Here is a 13,608-nt window from a genome sequence, read left to right on the forward strand (position 1 = left end):
AAGTATTTAAAGAGGTTAGACTACTTTGGCTTTTGAAGGAGAAATCCGTGCACTGAAGGTCTCCTGGGAGTGCTTTGTTCAGGGGCAGAGTGGAGGGTGTAGTTACGTAGAAGAGGCCCCTTCAGGAGGCCCCCATGAGTTTATTGAAACAGCACATTGATCCGGGAAGAGCAGTCAGCAGTGTGCGTTCTAAAACAAGCAGTGCCACTTAATTCTCCGACCTTGGGGATCCTTCAGTCTGCCTCCCGGCCCTCACTTTGTTCCTCCATAAAATTGCATTCGTAAGTGCCTTAGTGTTTAGATTAAAAAGAGCAAGGTATGAGGTCATCCCTTAACATCGCCTCCACCGTGGCTTGCTTTTCCTCCACGCACGTGTCTAAGTGCAGCCGTGGGTGCGCTGGGAGGCAGTGTGGCGGGAGGGCGATTTTGACCTTCTCTGTGGTATACGCTGTGTCAGCAGCCCTGCTCTCCCCATCGTTGCCCAGGTAGGTGGTGCCCAGCTCTTTACTGCCGTCCCCACTGCATGAACATTCTCATATGTAAATTCTTCCTGGCTGGTATTGCTTGTTTCCTTAGGATAAATTCTTACAAGAGGCATTTCTAGGTCAAGGACCTGCAGAACTTTAAAGCTTTTGATGTACATTGCATCAAAAAGCAAGTAGGGTTGTTCACAGCATGGATTCTGGGGCCAGACTGGGTGTAAACCTTTGCTCTGCAATTTATTAGCTGTGTGATTCGGGCCAGAATGACAGTACAGTCGTATGAGGATTAAATGAGTTAGTATTTGTTGATTACATAGAACAAGCACCCGGCCTATACGAAGAGCCATGTATGTTATATTTAATTTTAAAATATTGCCATAACGCTCTTCAAGAAGTGATAAATGCGGCCCCCTGGATCCCCTTCCTCCCTCCTCAGCAGCTGTCATGACACTGCTGAGCTGGTTCCTTAAGAACGGGACACTGGCCCCAGCACCATGGGGCAAGGGTCACCATCACTCCCTGCTATATCCAGTCCTGTCTTAGCTGCCCCGTTATTCAGATTTGGGGCATCTTTGTCTTCTAAGTGGTTGGCATAGTCCCCCTATGTTATATGCAGTCTCACCATGTTCTTGGCTTACAGGGGGAGCAAATGGACCCTCGGGGAAACCCTTCCAGGTTCCTCTCCAGACCCCCAGCTCCCCGAGTGGGGAGGCTGGCCCAGCCCACGTGGGCTGGAGATCCCCCCCCACGCCGCCCCTGTAGCACATCTGGCCGCCTTGCCTCGTCTCTAACTGTGTCTCATTTCTTTGCTAGCAAGTCTGCACGGCTGCGACATGCTTCTGGATGACGGGTGCTCCATCCACACTGAAATGCCCAGGTAAGGAGGCCGTCTGCCAGGCGGGAGCCTAGCCTTGGCCCCTCAGATACAGTTTTAAATGAGGAGAGGCTTTGGGTGGGGAAAGAAAGAGTGGAGGAGGTCGTGCAGTGTTTTGCTTGGAGAAGGGACAATGGTTTCTTCTCAGCATGGGTGTGCCTCTCGACGTAAAACAGAATGACTTTTGATGCGGACAATTCTTCCTTGGGTGGACTCTCCCGAGAATGCAGCCAGTCTGGCATTCCCGGCCCACTGCCACCCCACCCGCAGCCTGCTAAATGCCAGCAGTGTCCCGGCCACTGGGCAATCAAGACGTGCCTGCCTTTTCAGCCACCTTCAGGAGGCAGTGCTGCCCCCTGGAGTGGGTCCCCTGATTAGTTTCAAGTACAGCTTTGCTGGGCGATGTCATAGAAATGGCAACGGACGCTCTTGGGGACCCTGTGACATGAATATTGTTCTCCGGCCTCGTTCTGCTCTGGCCCAGGCTCCACTTGGCAGAGGAAGGGGCCGGAGGAAAGGCTTCATTGTTATATGGGAGGTAGCAGGGGCTCAACCCTGGGAATAGGGCTCGTGGATTATTCATGAGACTAGGGGACCCTGAGGCTTTAGGTCTGGCCTTGGGTGGATGGACAGACTGCCTTCCTGCCTGGCCCTGGCTTGCCCCCTACAGCGTCTGCAGGGAGGTTGCCCATCCCGCTGTCTCCATCCCTAAGAGTGAGGGGTCTGTTGTAACAACTGGGTGACCCTGGGAGCACTGTGAACAGGCCAGTGGTTGGCATGTCCTTGAGTGTTCCCTCGACACTAAGGGATGGGGAGTGGGGATTGTGATAGCCAGTGGCCCCCCCCGGCTCAGTCCTGTTGTTCAGGGTGATTCTGCTCTGACCAGCCCTAGGGAGTTTAGAACATGCACCTCGGGGTCTTTTCTCCAGCCCCGTATTAAACCAGTCCTTGCCATACCCAGTAACCCCCTAAGACAGGTCCTGGGGTTGTAAGTACAACTCTGTCCGTCTCCTCCCTTTTTCAGCGATGGCTGGATGTCCCGGGCTGTAACCTTTCTAGACCGGCTTTTAATCTGGCTCGGGATCCGCAGAGACTAGGGCCATCTCCAGAGGTCTCTCCTGGACAGCACAGTGCTCACCGTTGGAAGTTTTCTCAGGGTGTAATTTAAACCTGTTTCCTCAGGTCCATGCCTCAGCCTGTCAGCAGAAGAGTTTTTGCCTCATTCTTCCACTGGGTATTGGGACCGCAGCCCAAAGCCAGAGCTGGGCCTTCCTGTAGGTGGCCTTGGGGGATGACTGGGCTGGGGACAGGACCAGGCTGGCACCCTCTCTGGTAGTGGTGCCATCTCAAGTGGACAGCATCCCTTGAACTGTCTTAACGTTAGGGGCCCTTGTGACTGATGGTCCCTCTGTCTCCTCAGAAAAGTCCATGCAAACTTTTTGAAGACTTTATAGTCCTCATCGTCCTTGTCGTCCTGGCTGCACATTGTCCAACTGCAGGGGTGCTGTTCACGCAGGTGCAGTGTGAGTGGCGCCCCGCAGAGGTGTGCCGTGAAGGAGCCTGCTCACCAGTCATCCCAGGGCCCCCTTCTGGGCCTCAGGATCCTCGGTGAAAACCCCAAATGATGCCTTTCCACCCCGGTCACAGGTCCCTGGGTCAGGATGGAGCCAGGGGAGAGGTTGCCGCGCCCCTGACTGGGCCAGCCTGTGTGCCCCGTTCTTTCCCTCCTCCTGAGCTCTCAGCATCTCTGCTCACTCCCGCTCTCTTTCCCGCACCGCCAGAACAAGCAGGTGCTGCTCCTTTTGCGTTGCCGAGAATTTAGGACTTAGGGACTTAAAAAGTTTTCTTCCCTGTTGCTCTGAGATGGAGGGTCGGGGGTGGCGGGGGAGGTGAAGTGTGGACCAGAGCCACCAGCAGTTATGGGGGTTGTTTGTCGAGGTGAAGGAGGCCCCCCCAGAGCTGGACAGGGCACACCTCTGACTTCTGGCAGGGGGGCTGCTCTGGAGAAAAGAGTTTTCCTGTCCTCTGAGAACATTTGGGAACTCTCCACACCCCCCGAGGGACTCGTGTGTGGGGTGGTGCCGCTTCACTCCCCAGCTTACAGATGACCGTGCTCCCTGGTCAGCCTCTGGAGATGGTCCAGAGTTGTTCCAGGGATGCTCTGCCCCGGCCACCGGGCCAGTTTTGCTTGCAGGAAAGTTGCAGTGGATACGAGAGCCTTTGTGGTTTGGTTGGGGAAAATCCTATTGCCCTGGGAAACCTTGTGGACAAGGAGAAGGCTCTCCCAGAGGCCCGGGAGGCGGGCAGAGGCGGCTTGGGCTGGAAGATGCTGCTGGAGCACGTCGACCCTTAGATTTCCATGAGGCCCCTGAGAGCGCCAGGCTTCTGCTCCTGTCTCCACCTTGCCGGCAGCCTTGAACCTAATCGCGTGACCTCTCGTGTCTTGCCATCTCCAGCTGTGCAGGAGGCCTAGTGAAGCTTTCCCAGAACACCTCACATCCCAGGATGCTTTCAGGAGAATGCAGTCCGGATGGACCGGTTCATGCTACTGCCAGCGCACGGTCCCGGTGTGCTTTGCCGCGGTCACCACCTTGCCCCGGGGAGTGGCTAAGCACTGCAGCGCACAGCACACCCCGTGCGGTCCTTGGGGCCCCCACAGAAGTGCATGTGTCCTCTGGCCTCTCCCTGTCCCTCTCCCAGCAGCTTTGCCCAAGTTGATAACTGGAAATTTCAGGAGCGTGTAGAAAGAACGAGGCTTGGGGATCGAATCTTTTTTCGGCTTCATCTTGTTATCTCATCCTTGCCTAGCTAGGGAGCAAGGAAGACGGACGTCCTTCCCTGTTCCCTGACTGCCTTCAGACTTACAGGACACTCAGGTAAAGGGCTGAGCACCCCGTGGATAGTGGCTCCTTTCGGAGGGATCCCGGGCTGTGATTGGCACCGTCACATGGACAGGCTTCTGGGGAAATCGGCCCCTTGGCTCCCAAGGTGGTGGTTACAGGGAAGTTTTTGCACTTTCCTCCAGTGTTGTATTTGACAATAAAGATTTCTTATAAATCCCTGCTTTTTTCCTTCCTCGTTCTCTTTACTCCATAAATAGCCAAGCCGAGCCCAACACCCGGGGCACGCTGTGGGCAGGGATGCCGGCTGCCGGGGAGCCTGACTCAGGCTGGCGTCAGGAGGACGTGGGGGTGAGGAGCCCTGGGTCCTGGAAGGTGCTCGCAGGGTGTGATCCCCATGGAGACTGAGGGCGGCAGCGGCAGCAGAAGGGAAGCAGGCAGGGCTTTTCTCAAAGCGAAACTCCGCGTGTCCTGCTGGGTCGTGCTGAGAGGGAAGCGTAATGGCTCCCTCCTGATCAGCTCAGAAGAGGGCAGTTTCTGTTTTTATTTCGAGGGCTGACCTTTCCCAGCTCCCGGGACCCGGGTCCTGCTGCCCCGTGGGACTGGCCGACATCGCACGTGGTGCAGTTTTAAAGGAGAAACAGCACCTTCACCTATGAGACACCGATGCCCTGGGCTGGCGTGGAGGAGCTAGTGAACCAGCGACCAGCACTAGAACAGGAGGCGCGTGCCACGGCTTCCCGGGCTCTGAGGGGCTTGCCGGGCATGGGGTAAAGACGTCTGATGCTTAGCAGTACCATTAGGCTAAAGATGTACTTTTCAAAGTAGGCTGGCCAGATGTCCAAACCAGCCAGTGCGGAGCTTCTGCCTTCCCCCGGCATCCCAGCCAGCAGCAGCTTCTGCGGCGTGTCTGCCTCTTCCCAGACCTTGTCAGATGGGTGACTTGTGTTTTCACCCAGCTGAACGAAGCAGGGCTCCAACCCCCATTCCTGTCTGGCCACACACCCTAAAGAGGAGGCTCTCCCAGCTGCCTGAACTCCTGGGTCAGAAGGGATCCAGGTCAGGCTTGGGGGCTGGCACACCTGCCCTTGGAATTCAATCACACTTGACCTCCGCTTTCCAAGAGTCGGCTAAGGCCACAGGTTTCCTTTTGGTGGGTACATTTGCTTGCTGTTAAGTTACCAGCCAGAAACGTGTCCTGCCTCGTGACAACGCATCTATACCCAAGTACGTCAAAGGGGTCCGGCACGGGAACGCGGATCTGGAAGGGCTTGCCTCGAGTACAGGCCCAAATACACAATCCCCTCGCCTCCTCTGCTGACTTCCCCTGCGGCACATTGTGGATGTCCCCTGCCCCTTGCTTCTGCTGTCTTCTCTGGGGCCAGACTGGGGACAACCACATGACAAAAGCCTGACACCCATCTGCCCCACCAAATTGGCAAGAGGTAGCCCCGGTGAGCAAATGAAGACCCCAACAGGCTCAGAAACTGTCCCCGGTCCCCCAGAACTGCTTCTGACAAGCCCTGGGACTGCTCTGTGGCACAGGATTCCCGTGCGTCTGGGGAAGGATGCAGAGTTTGCAAATGCATTAAATCCAGCGCTATGGGCTTTTTAAGTGTTACTCACAAAACTAAAGGGAATTTTCTTGAAAGGGATCTCTGCTTTGCCCACCTTCAAAGCCAGGGCAAGGCAAAATGACGGTGTGACAGCTCAGAGCCTGCTGAGTGGCGACACAGCCTCACGTCGAACCAGCTGATCATCACGGCTGAACGCGACACTCACTCTCACAAGATCTCAGATCAGATCAGGGCACTCACGGTCACTGTTTTTTCCAGGGAGCGGGAATAAAATGATTACCTTAGTACTCGGATAATAACAAGGAATCAAAGTAGGCTGGCACCCACAGGGAAGGTCTTTAACTGGCTTAACACAGCTAAGGATTCAGCTCTGATTATTCGACAAAATAAGAAATGATTCTTTCCACTGTGGCCTTTCCCCACGTTCTCTCTTACCTGGATGTCACCAAAAGGATTCAGCCTTCTCTACACAAAGTCAGGAGGGAATACCAACCTTTATTTACACTTGGGTTCAAGTTCAGAGCCATCTCAGACAGTATAGCAAAGCGAAAAAAAAGGAAAAAAAGCACAGATCCCAAGGTTCAAATTCCAACACAAGCATACTGACTGTGGGCCGCCCGGCAGCTGCTACCCACGGTTTCTCCTGTGAAATGGCATGACCTCGCAGGCGGCTGGGCTGGGGGGGTGCGGACTTGCAGGTCTCGGCCCTGCTGGGCAGGGTAGGACCCAGACCTTCTTCACCAAAGGCGAGAAAGAGCAACTCGCACCGGTGCAAGGGCCGAGTGAGAAACACTGCGCGTGGGAGTTCAATAAATACTATTTACAAGCCTTGCCCAGGACAGGGACACAGGGCCTCTGCACACAGGTGCTGAATTCTGACACCAGCTTCGGGGGGAAAAAAAAGATAAGTGGCAGCACACTTTTGCCTGGACCCCTTTTCATTTGATTGGTGGGTTAAATAACATGATTTTTAAAACCATATATTTCATACTCACCCTAAAAACCACCCGAACACTACATATGCACATTTACACGAAGCGTGTGTGCGTGTGTACGTACACACGGGAACCACGAGGTAGTTTAAATCACCGTGAAAAAAAAAAATCAATACTCCTCTAATTCTCTGCCACAGAGTGGCAGCCAGGGACGCTTTAAAATTATTGGTTAAATGAAAACCAGAACTCAAAAGATTCCAGGAGAGTGGAACATTTACAAGTAAACAGTAAATACAATTTGTATTTTAATTTCTCGGTCTCTGAGAACTAGGCTGTGCCTGCTTTAAGTTAATGGTCCAAGTTATATGTTATTTCCTCTAATACTGAAGGACACAGCCTTCTGAGAGCCATACAGCTTATTAAATATTCTCAATGAGTTCTATTTTACACCTTGCTTTAATCTCCATGCTTCTGTGGAGGATTCACTACAATCTCTTATGTACAGATTTTTAAGCATTATTTCTGAACTTCATTTGGAATTCCTTAAATAAAAAAATAATCAACCTTCTCCACCTTCTTGGGAAGGTGCCAGACTAACCCCTGACCGGGACTCCCTAGTGTCTGGAGGAAAACGTCCCTATTTCCACACTCCCTAGGCCCAGAAAGTGCAATGAATTCGAACCACACGGGAAAAAGCAACATCTATTGTTCTTAGAGTCTGACTCTCTTCCCCACAGCAGGGAAAGTCTCTTTATAGGTAAGCCAGCGCTGTTTCTCGTTGCCAGGGAGATAAGGCTCTCAAGCCAGAGCAGGAAAGTCGTCGGGGTCATCCGGGTTCGGAGCAACGTCTTGTGTCTGAAAGAGAAAAGACAAGTTTTGAAAGCAGCTGTCATTTCTCCCCTTCCACGCAGGCACAGCACGCCGTGAGACGTGGCACCCGCTGTCACGCAGGGGAGAGATGAGGCCCCAGTGGGAAGGGAAGAGGGGCAGGGTCACCGGGAGGGAGGCCCTGTCTCTGAGCTGCACTGAGTGCTGCACAGACCGCAGGGAGGGGACCCAGAACGGCGCCTCTCCCTCATGACTCGCCCCCGTCCCCTCTGCGACACTCTCTGCCAGCACATTCCTCCCCTCCTCCCTCCCACAAATCCTTTCAGAGCACCCCCTTCTGCATCCGGCACTTCCTTCAGCCAACACACATGACGGAATGCCCACAACGTGGAGATGAAAGGATGATTAAAGACAGCTCCTGCCCTTGGGGAGCTTACAGGGTAGGGGGACAGACACCGAGAAAGTTACAGGGTGGGAACTCCAGTAACAGACGGCCTGGGCACGGGGGCCCACGTGAGGGTGTCCAGTGCCACGTGGTGGCAAAGTGCACATCACGGTCAAGTAATATTTTCTGGAAGAGAAGGTTCTCCTGGAGATAAGCCTCAGTGAGTGAGCAAAGGGAACAGGATCCTGAGAGCTGTTCCCAGCTGGGGGGCACAGGCAGGGGAGGCACAGGCGGAGGGGAGGCAGGTTCAGGGTCACACTGCACAGGGGTGCGGGCTGGCTACAGCTGCTGGTGGAAAGGAGAGGATGTATAGTTTCTATTTCCGGAAAAGATCCTTTCTCCGACCTGGCCTCAGATGCACCCCGAAACAACACTCTGGTGGTTTTGTTTTTGCTTTTAAATAGAATAAACTGTAGGCACAAGGGGCAGCGTGGTGGCCCAAGCTGGCCACAGGGTCTTGTGTCCGACCACCACCAAACCAGTTGTTGGTGTGTTTGTTCACAGAACATGGATGAAGCAATGCTGTGGTTTACACGGGGCTAGGCACTGGGGAAACCAATGATGAGCCAAAGCAGACGTGGGTTCTGTTGTCCACTGGAGACAGCAGAGACTGACCAACGACCAGAGCAGCGAGAATATAATCGCAAATGGTAGTGCTTCAAAGAAAAGGGAGACTCTGACCTGGTCTGGAAGCCTTCTCTGAGGAAGGGCGGTTGGAAGATCTATTCTAGACAAGCAAACAAAGGGGTGGGAGAAGGGCCAGCAGGTGCAAAGGCCCTGTGGGTAAGGAGCATGCTTGTCTGTTCCAGAAGTAGAGCAGTGTTGGCCGAAGCGTGGGGAAGGATGGTTTGAGGTGAGAAGGTGAAACTGAGGCGGTCACAAGGAGGCCTTGAAGCCGCAGGAAGGGCTCTGTCTAGGCTGAAAGCATCATAAGGGCACCGATGGCCAGACCACAGAAAGCAAGTGTCGGTTGATCTGATTCAGCCCCAAGCCTGGGCATCTTGTCTGATGCAGATGAGTGGGTTTTCTCCAGTTCTAAGCCGGCGTTCATGGCAGACAGCGGACTCCCCTGGAGACCCCGGGGACCAGTGCTACAGAACGGTCTGTATCCCACTGACGTCCATGCTACTGACATCACCCTTCCAGAGACGCCAACATCTGACCCACACTGGACAGAGGAGAAAGGACTTTCTCTCTCCAGATCAGGGAGAATCTGATGCTGCTCCAAAACCAGACTGGGCAGGCCCAGGGCGTCTCTGTCCCCCCCCTTTACAAAAAGCCACCCAGCATTCAGAACATAAACACTTACCACCACTTCTGCTCTGGGTCCATAGTTTTCCGCCCTTCTGACCCTGCCCCGGCCTCCCCGGGTGCCACCTCTGGCTCCACGCCCGGGACGAGGGAGGTTACCGAAGTTAATCTCCAGCTGGGACGTGATGTCATTGGCCGCTTTTCGGAACACGTGGGCATCGTCTTCATAGTCATCCTTCACCATCTGGAACACAGTTACGGCATCAAACACGGAACACGCGCGGGGCCACCTCGGCTCCCCGGGCCCTGGCGGGGTGGGCGGGGAGGGGACGTGCAGGAGGGTCCTGCACACTCTGCGGCCTCACACGTTCTCGCACTCACAGCCTTAATTCAAACATATCTGAACTTACTTCAAGGGACACCAAATTTCTATCAGTGGAGCAGGTTAAGACGTAAGACTGGACGTGACTAGCAGCAACCACGAAGCGCATTTTATATCGAAGTGAGCTTTGCTGAGATTAAGCAGTTGTAGTTTCTACCTTTTATCTTATTTCTTCACAAATACTACTTTGATAAATAAGGAAAATCATCTTCCGAGAACAGAACTGGATGGAGAAATTCCTTTCAACGTGGGTCCTGACTGTGCAAATACCGAGTGTCAAAAACTGGATGATTTACAATAAACAATTCCAATTCAAAATGTATGGAAAGGGTAAAATAACAGAGTACAATTATCTGAGGATTACTAACCACCATGATGCATAAAGAACGTGAACTCAAACTGCTTTTTAAGAGCTGCTTTAGTTAAAATTCTTTGAGAAAGTACATTTTATTGTAAGAGGTCAAATACGTTCCGCCTCTTGTTGAAAGAAAACTATATGAAATAGATCTCCAAATCTGACTTGGCCTCAATTCTTAATAATGGCTAAAATAAAAAAAACCTCTCGCTTTTAAGTAAAATATAAACCTACAGAAAATATGCCAAGGATCCTGGATGAGAATCCCCACAGTGCCGTAAGGTTAAACGCCCCTACGGCTTGTCCAGGAGATGGGATCAAGTCGTCCCGAGCACATCAGCCCCTTCGGCCACGTGCTCAGTGCAGGTTTCACGTTTAACATCTGTGTCTCCTTCAGAGTTTCAGATCAAAGTAAAGGTCTTAGGGAGATGGGCTCCGGGAGTTGAGAAGGTGAAGTCTGAAAGAACAATTCAGGCGCACTGGCACTCTGGGAATAAGATAAACACACACACACACACACACACACACACACACTAAGAGGTAAAATAATGAACTACTGCCTGGTTGAGAAAACAAGTCAGTGCGCCCCAGCAGGGAGGTGGCGGCCTTCCTGGGAAGAAGGGACACCTCGCAGAGGCAGGGGAGGGGGTCAAGCCAGAGTGTTGTAAGGCCCAGTTCTATCCACAGGCTACTGTTAGATCTGAGCTTTGAGAACAGCAGAGCTCCATGCAGACAAGAGGCATCATTCTAGTGCTTTTTGTCTCGCAGGGCCCCCGGAACAAAGTAAACTAGTGACCCCAGGATTTGGCGTCTGTTGCTTTAAGAACGGCTCCTGGCTAAGATCTTCAGTGCCATAAGATTAATGAGTACCAAAGATGTGCGCTTTACTGAGACCAAGCTCGATGACTCAGCTAACCCAGTTGCTTCAAAGATTCCAGGAGACCTCTCTCTGGAGCCAGGGAGGATGAATCTGGTGTGGATTAAGGAAGAGCAGCTTCTATTTTTACTTAACGTGTCAGCTGCGCGTTTCGCATCCTGACGGCACATTTGTTTGAGGCAAAGCTTTATTTACAATGGCCCTGAACAGAAAAGAGGAATGTGGATAGGAAAAGGACTAACCCAACTAGCTGACAGACGTGTAAAAATACCTCACAGAGCTTTCCAAGAGGATAAGGCTCTGGCCTCATACGTGTACAGAAAGTCATTTCTAGCGGAACAGCTCAAAACTTATTAAAGAGCTTGGACTGACTGAAACAGGAGATAGGAGGGGACCCTGGATCATAAATGACCTTCTAACAAAAGTATTCATTCAAAGACTGTAACTAACCAGCGCTTAAGCGGGAACACAGACCCAACTACATAGTATAAAACTCCTGAGTTCCAAACGGAAAATCAGTGACTGGTGCCCAGCACAGAGGAAGAGCCTGCTCATCACCACCATGGATGCAGAGACTGGTATCAAGACAAAGAGCTGGGGTTAAATGATGCTGACTCTACATTTTAAAACTAGAAGGCTTCAGTGTGCCCTTACATTCAGTAACTTAAATAGGATGTGATTAAATGACTCTCTGACCATCTTTTATCAATATATGCTGGTAGGTATTTTCAAAGCCGAAGCCTCCAATAAAAAGCTGCAACATGAACCATTTAAAGCAGGGCCTCGCAAGAGAGAGGAAGGCGGGAGCGATCCGACAGGACCGCAGGTCGCGGGAGTGCCTGACACACGGCTCCTCTGGCGAGTTTCGGACAAGCTTCACAGAGCACAGAACCCTGACCACTTTAAAATGATCAACTAGTTCCAATTAAATGTTCCTATTAAGAATTAGAACTGTGAAAAAAAAAAAAAGAAGAAAAAAAACCCCCAAACTTTGCTGTACAACCTGGAACTAACACAATATTGTAAATGAACTATACTTAAATTTTAAAAAACGAATTAGAGCCGAAGGCAATCTGATCATGACATGCTGAGTAGTTATCCTCTGAAACGTTTTCGCCTCAGGAAACATTGTACCTCTTTTGAGACAAACTGCAATGCAGTTAAAATGTACAGCCTTTGCACAGTCTTAGGACAGCTCTGGGCTGAGCAGAAAATGCACTGTCACTGTAACTGCTTTGGATTAAGTGTCACTGGATCAACTATTCTTTCCATTTTTTTCTTAATGAACAATAAAATACATTAAAATTAGGCACACATCATCTGTGATTACTCTGGTAGAAACTAGAATGCCAGCTACCAATGTTCCATTTTTAAAAGAGAAGGGGAAAAGCCCATTTCGTTTCCAATAAGCTAACAGTGAAGATTACCTCTAAACACAAAACATTATGCTTACATCATCTCTGTATTTGGACTTGTGTATCACCACCGCTTTGGAAGGGACAGTGGACTCAGGTTTCCGGATGTTAAATTCAGGCTTTGGTCTGGTCTGTTCTTGAAGATTTTTCCACTCATCTAGGGTCATCTCTTGAACTTGAGTTTCTTCTTCTACCTCCAACTCAGGAACTCTGCGTAAAAGAAGTATAATCATAAAGAAGGATTTCTCATGGGTCTGCAATGTACTTTCTCAAAGAAAAAGTTATAACCATTGGTTTAACACACTTTCATGGTACTGCATCTCAAATCTAAATAAGGTAAGAAACTCTTTAAACTATGGTTCCTAAGCTTCCTTATTTGATTTTCATCATTTTATGTGGTCATTGCCAACTGAAGATACTTCCTGTCTGTGTTCAAAGCAGTCTTTGAAAAATGGGAAGATCAATATTCCAATAATATCAACATTACACTTCACCAGCGGGCACACCCTTCCTATATGGCATTACACACAAAACGAGGTAATTGTAGGACAAAATCAGAGAAGTTATTGAGATGAAACACATATAGGAAACTGTGAAGAGAGGTTATAAACAACAGGTCACAAACACATACTTTTATAAATATCCTCTTTAAATTCATGAGTTCTTAAAACAGAAGACAGACATGTAGATCAATGGAATAGAATTCAGGGTCTGGAAATAAGCCCTCCCATTTATGATCAATTTTGTTTTTCAACAAGATCATTCTTTTGCACGTGGATATCTAGTTTTCCCAGCACCATTTGTTGAAGACTGTTCTTGTTCTTTCTCCTTTGAATTAAATTGGACCTCCACCGTCTATGGCCATACCACCTTGAACGCGCCCGATACCGTCTCAATTAGACCTCTACCTCTACCTGAATTGTTCTTTCAAACTTCACCTTCTCAACTTCCGGAGCCCATCTCCCTAAGACCTTTACTTTGATCTGAAACTCTGAAGGAGACACAGATGTTAAACGTGAAACCTGCACTGAGCACGTGGCCGAAGGGGCTGATGTGCTCGGGATGACTTGATCCCATCTCCTGGACAAGCCGTAGGGGCGTTTAACCTTGTGATGTAAGAGCTGAAAGTATAAAACTCTAAGAAGAAAACGTAAGCATACACCTTTAATGACCTTGAATTAGGTAATGGTTTCTTACGTATGACACTAAAAGCACAAGCAACAAAAGAGAAAGTAAGTAAACCGGACATCACAAAAATTGAAAACTTTCACAATAGCAAAAGGACGTGAAAAAGCACCTCAGAGAACGGGAGAAAATAGTGGCAAATCATATGTCTGATAAGGGACT

The 13,608-nt window shown here is 50.5% G+C and overlaps 1 protein-coding gene across 1 annotated transcript in view; it reads right to left on the bottom strand.

Annotated features, from left to right (window-relative positions):
* Positions 1–6,248: 6,248 nt before the first annotated feature.
* The window catches only part of HABP4 (hyaluronan binding protein 4), a 37,260-nt gene continuing 29,900 nt past the window's right edge, over positions 6,249–13,608 (bottom strand). Inside the window, exons 6-8 of the mRNA XM_032477438.1 lie at positions 12,300–12,471; positions 9,291–9,476; positions 6,249–7,563 (exon numbers count right to left, since the gene is read on the bottom strand). Of these exons, the coding sequence (XP_032333329.1) occupies positions 7,507–7,563; positions 9,291–9,476; positions 12,300–12,471 (415 nt within the window). The 3' untranslated portion in view covers positions 6,249–7,506. The remainder of the gene's footprint in view (positions 7,564–9,290; positions 9,477–12,299; positions 12,472–13,608) is intronic.

This window comes from Camelus ferus, chromosome 4, assembly GCF_009834535.1.
Source record: "Camelus ferus isolate YT-003-E chromosome 4, BCGSAC_Cfer_1.0, whole genome shotgun sequence".
In the NCBI taxonomy this organism is placed as follows: Eukaryota; Metazoa; Chordata; class Mammalia; order Artiodactyla; family Camelidae; genus Camelus; species Camelus ferus.